General features: G+C 41.2%; 1 protein-coding gene across 4 annotated transcripts in view; it reads right to left on the reverse strand.

Moving 5' to 3' along the window:
* wtap (WT1 associated protein) overlaps positions 1-14,668 on the reverse strand; it is a 74,361-nt gene that overhangs the window by 43,714 nt on the left and 15,979 nt on the right. For 3 of the 4 annotated variants that reach the window (XM_067989135.1, XM_067989137.1, XM_067989134.1), the window contains exons 4-5: positions 11,470-11,528; positions 1,315-1,442 (exon numbers count right to left, since the gene is read on the reverse strand). In XM_067989135.1, the coding sequence (XP_067845236.1) occupies positions 1,315-1,442; positions 11,470-11,528 (187 nt within the window). The remainder of the gene's footprint in view (positions 1-1,314; positions 1,443-11,469; positions 11,529-14,668) is intronic. The other variant, XM_067989136.1, reaches the window with a different exon arrangement.

Below are 14,668 nucleotides of genomic sequence, written 5' to 3' on the forward strand. Positions count from 1 at the left end.
GCACTGTAATTTTAAGGGAGGCAGTGATGCATGAGTGTGCCAACATCCAGCACCATGGAGTAGATGAACAGTAGTTTGATTCCCCCATTCTGAATCTATCCTTTAAGCAGAGCAGAGCATGATTCTGGAGGAAATGGAGCTGTAAAAGGACAAACTGGGGTGGGGGGGGGGGGGGAGCAAATAAAATTAAAAGGGTTAACTCCAGCCTGTCAGTGAGCATGGCTTCCTATTGGTAATGCAAGATTACCCTCCCCTCAAGTATGCCATTTTAAGTAAGTTTTAAATGTTCAGCTGTTTCTGGAATAAAACAAAATTAGAATTCCCCTTACAAAAGATTCAGTATCTGATATGGATATAAATTAACTTTAAAACTGAACTTGGTTAGAAGTCAGTACTGACGGATACATAAATGTGTATGCGTAGTTTCTGGATAACTATCAAAAGGAACCAATGGTCTTTTGAAAGTCATCATTTTGTGAAAATATACATTTAAGTGACAGTCAATCATTCAGGTTCAGATGGGTTATAAAACAAATGGTCTGACTTTCTAAAATGCCAACTTTGATAATAGACCAAGGAAAGATCACTTGTCAAATCTGACGAAAGCTCCAACAGCAGATTAAATTCTTGGGGTAAAACTGGTTATAATCAGATTTTTTTTGGGGGTGGGGGGGGGAGGAGGGCGCTAAAGTGTTTCTTCCACCTCTTTCGTCCTCTTCCCCAAGAGGACGAAAGAGATAGAATATTAAAATCACGTGAAGCATTTACATTATCTAAATGTTATCTTAGCAGCTACATGGTGAGATTTGTTTTGCTATCAACACTCAAAAAGTGCATTAGTAGCACTGCACTAATAGGGTTTGAAGAATTATGACCAAGATTTTATAGAAACATATTCTTGTACTAATTCACAGGACCTTTTTTTGGCATAGAGAATTTAGAAAGATAAGGACAGTAAGAGGCCAGGAGTGAACAGGCTCGAGGGGTTAAACTTGTGTTCCTATGAGTGACTGACCACAACCTAGAACCAAAACAAGGCCACTGACTACAACTCAGAAGATGCATTAAATGATTCTGGAGCTTCAAGGCCTTTCAGAAATTTGGAACAAAACTTGTAGGTTTCTGAAATGGAGACACGAAGGAGAAAAATTATAGTTGCCTTTATAGGTTGACAGCTCCCTTTCATTCTTATTAAAGAATGAGAACACAAGAATCAAAGATACTTCATTATACTAATATCCCTCAAATGCAATTAGGTGCATACAAAGGTCTAACATATTAAAAAGGGTCAAATGCAATACAGAAAATACTTACAGTACACTCCTGCATTTCCTGTTCCTTGGTAGCTAGCCTCATAACCAGGATGTTCTCCCTTCGAGCTGACTCATGTTGCTGCTGTTTCAGCTTCTCTTCAGACTCTCTTAAGCCACTCACATCATTTGCTGTCATAACATGGAAGTGCAAAGAAATACACATTAACAAATCCTTGCTTTTGAATTAGAATGACCCAATACAGAAAACCAAGTGTTATAATTTTATTTGGTACGGTTAAATTTTTCACATTTGTTTTGGTCACATATAACACACCATTGCAGAGACTGAAAATTCACAGCCTTTTCACCACTCTATCCATACAGTCAATTTTGTTGTGGCCATAGATTTAAAGCTAGATTCTGCTACAATTTCTGAAATATCATGTAGATATCTTTTATCATTGTCATTGTACACATCACACTTTCACACAGCTTTTATGACCTGAAAACCTTGTATAGAGATTTTTTTGCTGCTTAGGTAGCTTTTTAAAAAAAAAATCCACCAATATGCCCGTTAGACTTACACAATACTCTTGATTGTACAATATTGTACTTAGCAAGCATTCACCCAAGGAGGAAATGCATTTTGCTCAAATCTCAGTCTACAATTGTCATATAAAGCCTAGAAAGTCTGGGAGGGAATTTTTTTAAATCAAAATCTTTCCAATTTTATAGTAAAAATAAATTTAAAATCTGGTATGATTAAAAAAAGTGCTTATTTCTAAAAGCATTGTCATTATACATCCACGGGTCGCAAGGAAAACAACCAACCCAGAATACCCAGGCAGTAGTGTGGTTTCTCTGGGTCCTGCAACGCTTGGACCACTCCAAAGTTGGAATGCCGACTCCAATGCGGCCTCCATTGTCCAATGTAGCTGCTCTACGATGCACTCAGTTAAATCAATGTGGCCAGGTGGAGGGAAACAACTTTTTTAAAAAAATACAAGAAACGTCTAGCTAGATTGAGAAGAATATCGCTTCTCTCTATACCCGTAGTGTAGTGGTTATGTGATTGAACTAGTAATTCAGAGGCCCAGACTAATAATCCAGAGAACGGGAATACAAATCCCAAAGAGATTTATAAATTTGAATTCAATTAAAATAATCTGGAAATAAAAAGCTGGTATCAGAAAAAGTGGCCATGAAGGATTATCGTAAAAACCCAACTGGTTTACTAATGTCCTTTAGGGAAGGAAACCTGCGGCCCTTACCTGGTCTGGCCTATATGTGATTCCAGTGCCACATCAACATAGTTGATTCTTAACTGCCCTCTGAAGTGGCCTAGCAAGCCACTCAGGGCACCCACATCCAGAGAATGAATTTTTAAAAAACTGTTCTTGGCATTGCAGACCTCAACATTAATGGGAGTCAATTAACTAGCATAACGCATTACGATGAACACAACAAAAGTGCTACCTGTTTTTTTTTTAAAATCACTCTTTTGCTATATAGGGAGTGCTCAGTAGATGTGGTGGTTTAACAGGACTGTGTTTAACTTATAGTTAATGGGAGATATTCTCTGAATGATACCAGCATTATAATGTTAATCTGCCATTAAAAAAAATACTCTATGTTCCTTGCTGGTTCATTATGACACTGGAACTATTCTAGCTGGGGGAGATCAAAGCAGTGGGAGCAATACTCGTGGACAGAAGAGCCTGGCATGGATCAGATTAAGAAATCCCCCCTTTCCCCATGCTCATTCTTACACTAGTTTGTCATCTTTCAGTTCCCTGGTTGTGCATGTATGGAGATGAACTGGCATGGGTAAAGGGGGTAGGAGGGGAAAGTGAAATGGCCACACACAACAGGTGCTTCATGTATGTTAAATGAAGAAAGATTATGTGCAAAATACAAGAACCAAGACAAACTGGTAAGATTATGGAGACTTCACAGCATAATTCAGCAGCCAAGCTGTTATCTCGACCGCCTCTACTCAGTCATATAAATCTACTCATCACATCATGCACATAATCTTTCGGCAAGGTGAATGTAATAATACGCCATAGAGCTAATGCTTTGCAGTATTATGCACCAGAGACAGCATGGGCTCCCTACCTTACTTTGAAAAGCATAAAGTACACATTGTTCATACTATTTCTGCAAGTGGTAATGATGAGTATTTTGGCTGGCTGGCTTCGGAGAACAATCTGTTTCCAAAAAAACCTGCCTCCAATTCAGACAAGACTATACAGGCAGCTGTTCTTAGATTTTCAATTCTCTGTTTTTGACTGTCCATTTTCATGTTAAGGCAGCCACGAGAGGCTCTGTGGACTTTTGCCACTTAGTGTTTCAGCGATCCTGTTCATAGTTATAGAAATGGACTTCTAAAGGTTCAACACTCCTGTTTTGAAATACTTTTATATAATAATTCACATATTGCACTGCTAGTTTCTTGCTGTTAAATTTCTGTTGACGCCAAAATACACAGCCTTTTACGGGAGAGCAGAAATTGAGAGACTGAAAGCGATAGATTTTTATTTGGTAAGGGCATTATGGGATATGGAAGGTGGGTAAATGGAGTTGAAGTACACATCAGCCGTGATCTAACTGAATGGCACAACAGGCTCAAGGCATACTTCTGTTCCTATCTTCCTATTTAATTAACCTGTCTGCAAAAAAAAAAATCAACTATTAGTTTTAGCCTGAACACAACACTCTTGATAATGTGTACTTTCTGCCTTTTGAAATGGACAGAAGAATAAGTTAGGCAGCCCATGCAGTCTCCATTGCATAATACCACAAATCATTAGCTCTGCGGCACATTCTTCCATTCAGGTTACGTACAAGGTTATAAATTTCAGTACAAAGGAGACACAGTTGTGCTTATGGAAGCTATCTTTTTGGAGGGGAAGCCCAAACCACAATAAGGACCATTTTAAGTGACATAACAAATAATATCGAAATGCTTTCTGCCACATACTGTTCAAGTGATCATAACTGGTAAAGGAGACTACAGGGCCATTGACCCCCAACTGTCAAGCCCAAATGTGCCAACAACTTCAACCAGCTTATGGTCGTAATATCTAGCATGAAAAATGGAACGCTTCCAATTATTCAATGCCAATATGATTCACTGTATGGTTATGGCAAGGAGGGTAACAGTTTTACCTGGGGTTGATGATTGAAAGAGTCATGTGTAATAAGCAAATTCAGCCTCAGAGGGCGGCTTAAAGATGATCACTTGAAGAAACTGCAACTGCTTGTCTTCAAAACTGACACTGGTAATGCAAAAATGGCGAACCACATGCAAAACTACAGAGAACGCATGGCATGATACAGACACGAGAAGCTTGTGCCTTGCTGCCCAACATTGCATTACATTGTGCTCTTGAAGTATAGGATACTAGTCAATTCAGAACAATGTCAAACTTCCATGTTCTGCTAGTTGGGTAAAACTTTGATTTGGTTAGAAATATATATATTTCAAGTATTCAAGCCTACAATTCTTTGTCTTTTTGTCAGATGCAGTTTGCATCGCGAGGATAAAGTTAACAAAAGATATATTTCGGACATGTCGCGCATATCCAGGAAATGAATAGGTTGGAGTTCAACTCAAGACTTTGCTGCTACAGATGATGCAATTACATACATAGAATTTACAGCACAGAAACGTGCTATTTGGCCCAACAGGTATATGCAGTGTTTTTATGTCCCACACGAGCCTCCTCCCACCCTACTTTATCTAACCCCATCGGCATATCATTCTATTCCTTTCTCCCTCTCGTACTTATCTAGCTTCCCCTTAAATGAATCAGGGAGTAGTTGAGGCAGATAGCAGTCTCTGGGTAAATTAGTTTCTCCTGAATTCCCTATTGGATTTATTGGTGACTATCTATTATGACCCCTAGTTTTGGGCTTCACCAAAAATGGAAACATCATCTCCATGTCTACCCTATCAAACCCCTTCAGAATTTTAAAGACCTATATTATGTCACCCATCTGCCTTCTCTTTTCTAGAGAAAAGAGCCCCAGTCTGTACAGTCGTTCCTGATAGCTATAACCTCTCAGTTCTGGTATCATCCTCGTAAAACTTTTTTCCATCTTCTCCAGTGCCTCTATATCCTTCTTATAATATGGAGACCAGAACTGTGCACAGTACTCTAACCAAGGTTCTATACATATTTAACATAACTTCCCTGCTTTTCAATTCTATTCCTTTAGAAACAGGAACAGAGAGATCTGGGGGTAAATGTGCACAAATCGTTGAAGGTGGCAGGGCAGCGCATAGAGTACAAAAGTAAGAAAGTCACGATGAACCTTAATAAAACACTGATTTGACTATAATTGGAGTATTGTATCCAGTTCTGGGCACCGCACTTTAGGAAAGATGTCAAGGCCTTAGAGAGGGTGCAGAAAAGACTTACTAGAATGATTCCAGGGATGAGGGACTTTAGTTATGTGGATAGTCTGGAGAAGCTGGGGATGTTCTCCTTTGAACAGAGAAGATAGAGAGGACACTTAGAGGTATTTAAAATCATAAAGGGTCTAGACAGAGTAGATAGAAATAAACTGTTTCCATTGGTGGAAGGGTCAAGAACAGGAGGAAATAGATTTAAAGGTGACATGAGGAAAATTATTTTTTTTAAAAACGCGAGTGGTTATGATCTGTAATGCACTGCCGGGGTGGTGGTAGAGGCAGATTCAATTGTGGCTTTCAAAAGGGAACGGGATAAGTACTTGAAAGGAAAAAAAATTGCAGGGCTATGGGGATAGGGCTGGGGAGTAGGACTAGCTGGAATGCTCTTGCATACAGCCGGCACGGACTCGATTGGCTGAATGGCTGTAACCTTTCTATGAAATAAAAGCGTGCTTTGTTTGCATTTTTATGCCCTTGTTAGCCAGTGTAGCTACTTTTAATGATTTGTGAATCTGTACCCCCATGTTCCAACTCCATTTCGACTTTTATTTTCCAAGAAGTATGTGGCCTCCTTAGACCTCCCACCAAAATTCACCACCGCACAATGATCTATATTGAAATTCATTTGCCATTTACAGGTCCATTTTGTTGCAGACTTCCTCAGTATTAACTATAACCCCCAATTTGGGTCATCCACAAATTTTGAAATTGTACTTCCGATTCCCAAGTCCAAATCGTGTAAATCGTGAACAGCACTACCGCTGTGAATCACCACATCCCACCTTCTGCCAGTCTGAGGGTAACTATCTTTAACCCTAACTCTGTTTTCTGTTTTGTAGCCAGCTTGCTACTTGTCCTGACTCCACACGCTGACCGTAGTCATAAGTCTACTATGCGGTAGCTTATCGAAGGCCTTTTGAAAATCGAAATATATTGCAACGACTACATAACCCATATCTACTCTTTTTTCTTCAAAGAATTCAAAAAGGTTGGTCAAGCCTCACCATCCCTTTTGAAATCTATGCTGACTATTCTTTATTATATTCTCTATTTCTAGATGTATGGGTGGATGAATCTTTTAAAAAAAAAACAGTCCTAGGAGTGCTTTTGAATCCCACAAGACAAAGCAGCCCACTTGATTGGTACCCCATGCACCACCCTAAACATTCACTCCCTTCACCACCGGCGCACCGTGGCCGCAGTGTGTAGCATCTACTGGATGCACTGCAGCAACTCGCCAAGGTTTCTTCGATAGCACCTCCCAAACCCGCAACCTCTACCACCTAGAAGGACAAGCACCTGCACGTTCCCCTCCAAGTCACATACCATCCCAACTTGGAAATATATCACCCTTCCTTCATAGTCGCTGGGTCAAAATCCTCCCTACCTAACAGCACTGTGGGAGATCCTTCACCACATGGACTACAGCGGTTCAAGAAGGTGGCTCACCACCACCTTCTCAAGGGCAATTAAGGATGGCCTTGCCAGCGATGCCCACATCCCATGAACAAAAAAAAATTATTTTTCTTCCCTTAGCTCTGGCAAGCACCAGTACCCTCTCTCCCCCGTTCCCTCTCCACAGAGCAGCATGATTAAGATCTATATTGCACCAGGAGGAAAATAACACAAACTCATACCCTTCCACTCTTTTGTATTGGAAAGAACATTTGGCCATTTATAAAATGTAAAGATTCATCATTTGAAATGAAGATTAAAACACTTAATGAATATTACTTAAAGCCATTTTAACTCAGCGCCCCACAATTTTTATCTAACCGCTTTTCCAATAAATTAGAAATGCATGAAGAAAAGTGCTTCCATCAACATACTCAGTACAAAAGTTATTAATCCTATAACTTCTGATTTAAAATTATGTTAAATATAATCTTTAAATAATTTTAATCTCACTCCAAGCTTTTAATTAAAAAATACAATTAGAGCAAGGCACTCTCAAACCAGCTGGGCCCACTGCCCTCAGGTATAGGGAAACACATCTATTGCATTTGGCCCTGTGGAACTCTATTCCTGTGGGTGGGTATGGAAAGCACGAAACAGATAGAACCAAGTATTCAGCTACAACTCCCCCTAAACATATGCAGCTGAGTCAAAATAATGTGTACAGTTAGGTAAAGCTTTTTCTATTCAGTAAAGTTTAACATTTATAAATTGTCAACAAAATTGGTGTATTACTGAACTGGGAGTTGGGAAGTGAAAAGGAGCACATATTCGTAAGCAACTGAACTTCTAAACACGGAAACACAGCAAGGTAGCAAATTAAAAAATTAGCGTACTTTTGTCTAAGTTCTGGTTGCACAATGATTAATTTCGCACCCAACCATTCACTAACATTTGGATTACTTGAAGATTCAGCTGCAAATTTGCTGATGTACCTTTTGTTACCATGTTGATTTCCATAGGCAGCAAAAAACTACATCCCCTCAGGCTTTACAGAAAATTAACTGGAACAGAGCGGTCTGGAAGTATGCAAGTTTACACTTAATCCAAAAGAATCATACCCACAGATTTTATGGTCCATCTCCGACTCTTCCCTTCCTTGACTTCTCTATCTCCATTTCTGGGGATAGGCTGTCCACCAATATCTACTACAAGCCCACCAACTCCCACAGCTACCTTGATCACACATCCTCCCATCCCGCTTCCTGCAAGGACTCTATTCCATTCTTCCAGGTTCTCTGTCACATTGGGTTTTGATGATGCCACCTTCTACACCAGTGTTTCAGATATGTCTTCCTTTATCCTCAACTGAGGATTCCCGTCCACTCTGGCTGGCAGGGCCCTCAATTGCGTCTGTCTCATATCCCGCACTTCTGCCCTCACCCCTCTCCTCCCTCTCAGAACCACGATAGGATCCCCATTGTCCTTACCTTCCACCCCTCCAGCCTCCACATTTAATGGATCATCCTCCACCATTTCCGCCACCTCCAAACAGATCTTCCTCTCCCAGAATTCTGAAGGAACCTATCCCTCTGCAACACCCTGGTCCACTCTTCCTTCAACTCCAACACCCGTTCCCCTTCCCGTGCGCGCGCAGGAGATGCAACATCTGCCCTGTCACCTCCTCCCTTCCCACCATCCAGGGCCCCAAACACTTCTTCCAGGTGAAACAGCAATTTACTTTTATTTCTTTCAATTTAGTACACTGTACATTGGGCAGACCAAACGCAGATTGGATGATCGCTTCGCTTTGCTGAACACCTCCGTTCAGTCTGCAAGCGTGACCATGAGCTGCCGGTCACTTGCCATTTTAATTCTCTGTCCCACTCCGACCTCTGATTATTCCAACGAAGCTCAATGGAAACTTGAGTAACAACATCTCATCTTTTGATTAGGCACTTTACAACCTTCCAGACTCAATGATTTCAACAACTTGGTTAATGAAGGTTAATGACCTTCATTAACCTTCTATACTGCCTGAAAGGGTTGTGGAGGCAGGAACCCTCACAACATTCAAGAAGCATTTGGATGAGCACTTGAAATGCCATAGCATACAAGGCTACGGACCAAATGCTGGAATATGGGATTAGAGTAGACAGGGCTGATGGCCGGCGCGGACACGATGGGCTGAAGGGCCTCTATCCGTGCTGTATAACTCTATGACCTGAAACATTAACTCTGTTTCTCTCTCCACAGATGCTGCCTGACCAGCTGTGTATTTCCAGCATTTTGTTATTATTACCACAGACATTATGTTTATTACAGGTTTGTTACAAACAGACACCCCCAAAAAACGGACACTTATTGACGGTCCCAAATAACTTACATTGTCATAGATACAAGCTGCACCTTGAAGCCACGGACGCTCGCAAATTACGAATTATGGACAGCCTTCAATGCACCATGTCTGTTTACAACTTAAAACACGGGACACGAAGGTAAGCAGGGATAGAGTGGTTTCTCTGCTGATATGGCATCCCCATTCCACAAAAGCCAGGAACTACACCGGGCAACATCACATCTCACCCCACCAGTACGTTAGGTACTGATGAGCTGCTAACAGCCCCCTTCCGACCCCTTCAAACATTAGCAGCTGCAGCACATGGAGGGAGGGGGTTCTGTACAGGGGTCTGCAGGACATTAATCCTCCCAATCTGGCTGGGATCTTCCAGGAACTCCAGCCCTACAGCAGCTGCAAATCCCAGGAAAAAACTTGCAGGGCTATGCGGAAAAAGCGGGGGAATGGGACTAACTGGACTGATCTTACTAAGAACCGGCATGGGCTCAATGGGTCAAGTGGCCTCCTGTGCTGTAACTATTGTGTGATCAGGACACCCCTCCCTCAATGGAAAAGGACCCCAGGGTGGCACTGACTGGGAAGGGCTCAAGTGGTTCGGAGTAATATATTAGCATGGATAGAGGATTGGTTAACGGACAGAAAACAGAGAGTAGGGATAAACAGGTTGGCAGGCTGTAACCAGTGGGGTGCCGGAAGGATCGGTGCTCAAGCCTCAGCTATTTACAATCTACATTAATGACTTGGATGAAGGGACCAAGTGTAATGAATCTAAGTTTGCTGATGATACAAAGCTAGGCGGGAAAGTAAGCAGTGAGGGTACAAAGAGTCTGCAAAGGGATATAGACAGGTTAAGCAAGTGGGCAAGAAGGTGGCAGATGGAGTATAATGTGGGGAAACGTGAGCTTATTCACTTTGGTAGGAAGAATAGAAAAAGAGTATTTTTTAAATGGTAAGAAATTATTAAATATTGGTGTTGAGAGAGAGATCTGGGTGTCCTGGTACAAGAAACACAAAAAGTTATCATGCTGGTACATCAGGCAATTAGGAAAGCAAACGGCATGTTGGCCTTTATTGCAAGGGGGTTGAAGTACGACAGCAAAGAAGTCCTACGACAATTGTATAGGGCTTTGGTGAGACCTCACCTGGAGTACTGTATACAGTTTTGGTCTCCTTATCCAAGGAAGGATATACCTGCCTTAGAGGCAGGATGAGAGGGTTGTCCTACGAGAGGTTGAGTAGAATAGGCTTATACTGTCTGGAGTTTAGAAGAATGAGAGGTGATCGCATTGAAACATACAAGACTCTGAGGGGGCTTGACAAGGGTAGATGCTGAGAGGTTGTTTCCCCTGGCTGGGGAGTCCAGAACTAGAGGGCATAGTCGCAGGATATGGGGTCGGCCATTTAAGACAGAGATGAAGAGGAATTTCTTCACTAAGAGGATTACAATCTTTGTAATACTCTACCCCAGAGGGCTGTGGATGCTGAGTCATCAAGGCTGAGATGGATAGATTTTTGAATTCTAGGGGAAATCAAGGGATTGGGCAGGAAAGTGGAGCTGAGGTTCAAGATCAGCCATGATTTGATCGAATGGCGGAGCAGGCTCGAAGGGCCATATGGCTACTCCTGCTCCTAGTTCTTATGTTCTTATGAAACCTAACGAACAGAAAAAGAACTGAAATCTCACTCCACTGGCAGGGCTCCAGAATTAGATACGATCACAGGTGAGGGCGATAAAAAGGAACACTGCAGGAGATGCTGCCAATCCTGGGATATTTGGCTCATCTGGTTTACTGTACATACAATGACCATTTTGAAAATAAGGACACCTGATGCAAGTCCTTTAGGTGTCCATAATTTGCAATTTTCACTATTTCTTTATGTTGTACCAAGACGAACGTCCAAGTCCATGCAACTGGTGAATACCATCTAATTATCAGTTATTACGAAGGACGTTTGGCGCTTTTAAAATCTTTTGTAGCTATTTTGATTGGATGGATGTTTTTGTAGTTAAAGTCAATTACCAACAAAATAAAGTAACTTACAGCTGAGCTCTGAGCACTTAGTCTCTAACGCATGCACGTATACTTCTTGCTGTTTCCATCTAGAGGAAGGAAGAGTCATAAATTAGACACTTAACTGGTTCCTACGCAAACACTAAGTGAAAACTATATTTTGTTGCATTCACACATACAATCCAATTTAAACACCACACTAAAAAAAAGTTGTAGTTGTTGGCCAAAGAGAACAAGAGTGGCAAACAGTTTTATTCTCTAGAACTAGTGTTATCACAAATAGAGATTTTTCAAAAGGTTAAAAGAAAAGCTAGAACAATGATCCTTTCATGCATTTCATTCTTGCAAAGCCTAGGTAATGCTTGCCACATGGAGTAATTGAGGCAAATAGCATAGATGGATTGAAGGGAAAGCTGGATAAGTACGAGGGTGAAAGTAATAGAATAGGAACAGGAGTAGGCGAGTCAGCTCCTCGAACCTGTTCCTCCATTCAATGAGATCATGACTGATCTGTATCCTGACTCCATATCCCTTAATACCCTTGGCTAGCAAAAATCTATCTGTCTCAGATTTAAAATTACTAATTGAGCTAGCATCTACTGCTTTTTGTGGAAGTGTTCCACACTTTTACCACCCTTTATGTGAAGAAGTGTTTCCTGACCTCTCTCCTGAATGGCCTGGCTCTGGGTTTAAGGTTATGTCCCCTTGTCCCAGACTACTCACCAGTGGAAAAAGTTTCTCTCTACCCTTTCAAAATCCTAAAAACCTCAATCAATCACCTTTAACCATCTATAGTCCAGAGGATATAAGCCTAGTTTATGTAATCTCGCCTCATAATCTAACCATTGGAGCCCTGGTAACATTCTGGTGAATCTGCGCTGCACTCCTTCCAAGGCCAATATATCCTTTCTACGTTGCGGTGCTCAGAACTGTACACAGTACTCCAGATGCCTAACCAGGGCTTTGTATAGCTGTACCAAAACTTCCTCCCCTTTATATTCTAGCCCTCAAGTTATAAAGGCTAACATTCCATTAGCCTTTGATTATTTTTTATACCTGACTACTACATTTTAGTGATTTGTGAACATGGACCTCCAATTCTCTTTGGACCTCCAGTGTTCCTAGCTTTTCACCATTTACAAAATATTCAGATCTTTCCTTTTTTGGTCCAAAACGAATGACCTCACATTTACCTGCATTGAAATCCACCTGTCACAGTTTTGCCCATTCACTTAATCTATCAACGTCTCCTTGTAATTTTATGCTCCCGTCTACACTACTTACTATGCCACCAATCTTTGTGTTATCAACAAACTTGGGTATATGGCTCTCTATTGTGTTATGTGACTAGTGACTAATAACTATAGTGAATAGTTGAGGCCCCAGCACAGATCCTTGTGGGACACCAGTCACTTCCTTCCAGGTCAATAATTTGCCTTCAATTCCATGAGCTTTAATTTTAGCTAACAGTCTCTTATATGGAACCTTATCAAATGCCTTCTGGAAGTCCATATAAACTCCATCCGTATACATTCCCCTGTCTACTACTTTAGTTACTTCCTCAAAAAATTCAATTAGGTTCGTTAGACATGACCTACCTTTTACAAATCCATGTTGGCTCTCTCTAATCAGCTCAAATTTCTCTAAGTGCTTAGTCACTCTATCCTTAATTATGGATTCCAATAACTTCCCCACAACAGATGTTAGACTAATATGTCTATAATTTCCTGGTTTCTCTCTCTCTCACCTTTCTTAAATAATTGAGTTACATTTGCAACTTTCCAATCTAAAAAGGGACAATTCTTGAATCGAGAGTGCTTTGGAAGATTATAGCTAAAGCATCTACAATTTCCTCACCTACTTCCTTTAAAATCCTGGGGTGGAAATGATCAGGTTTTGGCGATGTCAGTCTTTAGCCCCATTATTTTTTCTAATACTGTTTTCTTGCTTACGTTAACTTTAGTGAGTTCCAGTCCTTGTTTCGTTCTTAGTTTCCCTGGAATGTCAGGTATATTATCCTCTTCCTCTACTGTGAAGACTGACAAAGTAATTCATTGAAATTTACGGCACAAAAAGAGGCCATTCGGCCCATCGCATCTGTGTCGGTCGAAAAAGAGCTATCCATCCTATTCCCACTTTCCAGTTCTTGGTCCGTAGTCTTCAAATGCATATGCAAGTACTTCTTAAATGCGATGAGGGTTTCTGCCTCTACCACCTTTTCAGGCAGAGTTCCAAACCACCCCCCCCCCACCGCCCCCAAACCACCCTCTGGGTGAAAAAAAATTCTCAACTCTCCTCCAATCCTTCAACCAATTACTTTAAATCTATGCCCCCTGGTTATTGACCACTCTGCTAAGGGAAATAGATCCTTCCTGTCCACTCTATCTAGGCCCCTCAAAATTTTATACTCATCAATTAAATCGCCCCTCAGACTCGTTTGTTCCAAAGAAAATAACCCCAGCGTATCCAATCTTTCCTCATAGCTAAAATTCTCCAGTCCTGGCAACACCCTCGTAAATCTCCTCTGTACCCTCCCTAGTGCAATCACATCTTTCCTGTAATGTGGTGACCAGAACTGTACTTTCTTCACTCAGAGGGTGGTGAAACTGTGGAATTCTCTACCACAAAAGGCAGTGGAGGCCAAGTCATTAGATGTATTCAAGAAGGAGATGATATATTTGTTAATGCTAAAAGGGATCAAGGGATATGGGGGAAAAAGCGGGAACAGGGTACTGAGTTAAGACGATCAGCCATGATCATTTTGAAGGGCCGAATGGCCTACTCTTGCTCCTATTTTCTATGATTCTATGTACGTAGTACGCTAGCTGTGGCCTAGTGTTTTATACAGTTCCAGCTTAACTTCCCTGCTCTATGCCTCGGCCAAGGAAAGTATCCCGCATGCCTCCTTAACCACATTCCTCCTTAACGCATTCCAAGGTCCCTCTGTTCCTCTACACCTCTCAGTATCCTACCACTTATTGTATATTCCTTTGCCTTGTTTGCTCTCCCCAAATGCATTACCTCACACTTCTCCGGATTGAATTCCATTTACCACTTTTCTGCCCACCTGACCAGTCCACTGATAATCTTCCTGCAGTCTACAGCTTTCTTCCTCATTATCAACCACATTAATTATTCAATAAATCTGCCATTTCCTTATTTTCATTTGCAATATTACCTCCATCTGTTTTTAAAGGGCTCACATTACCCTTGACCACCCTTTTGCTTC

The sequence above is a fragment of the Heptranchias perlo genome, chromosome 8 (assembly GCF_035084215.1).
Source record: "Heptranchias perlo isolate sHepPer1 chromosome 8, sHepPer1.hap1, whole genome shotgun sequence".
Taxonomy (NCBI): domain Eukaryota; kingdom Metazoa; phylum Chordata; class Chondrichthyes; order Hexanchiformes; family Hexanchidae; genus Heptranchias; species Heptranchias perlo.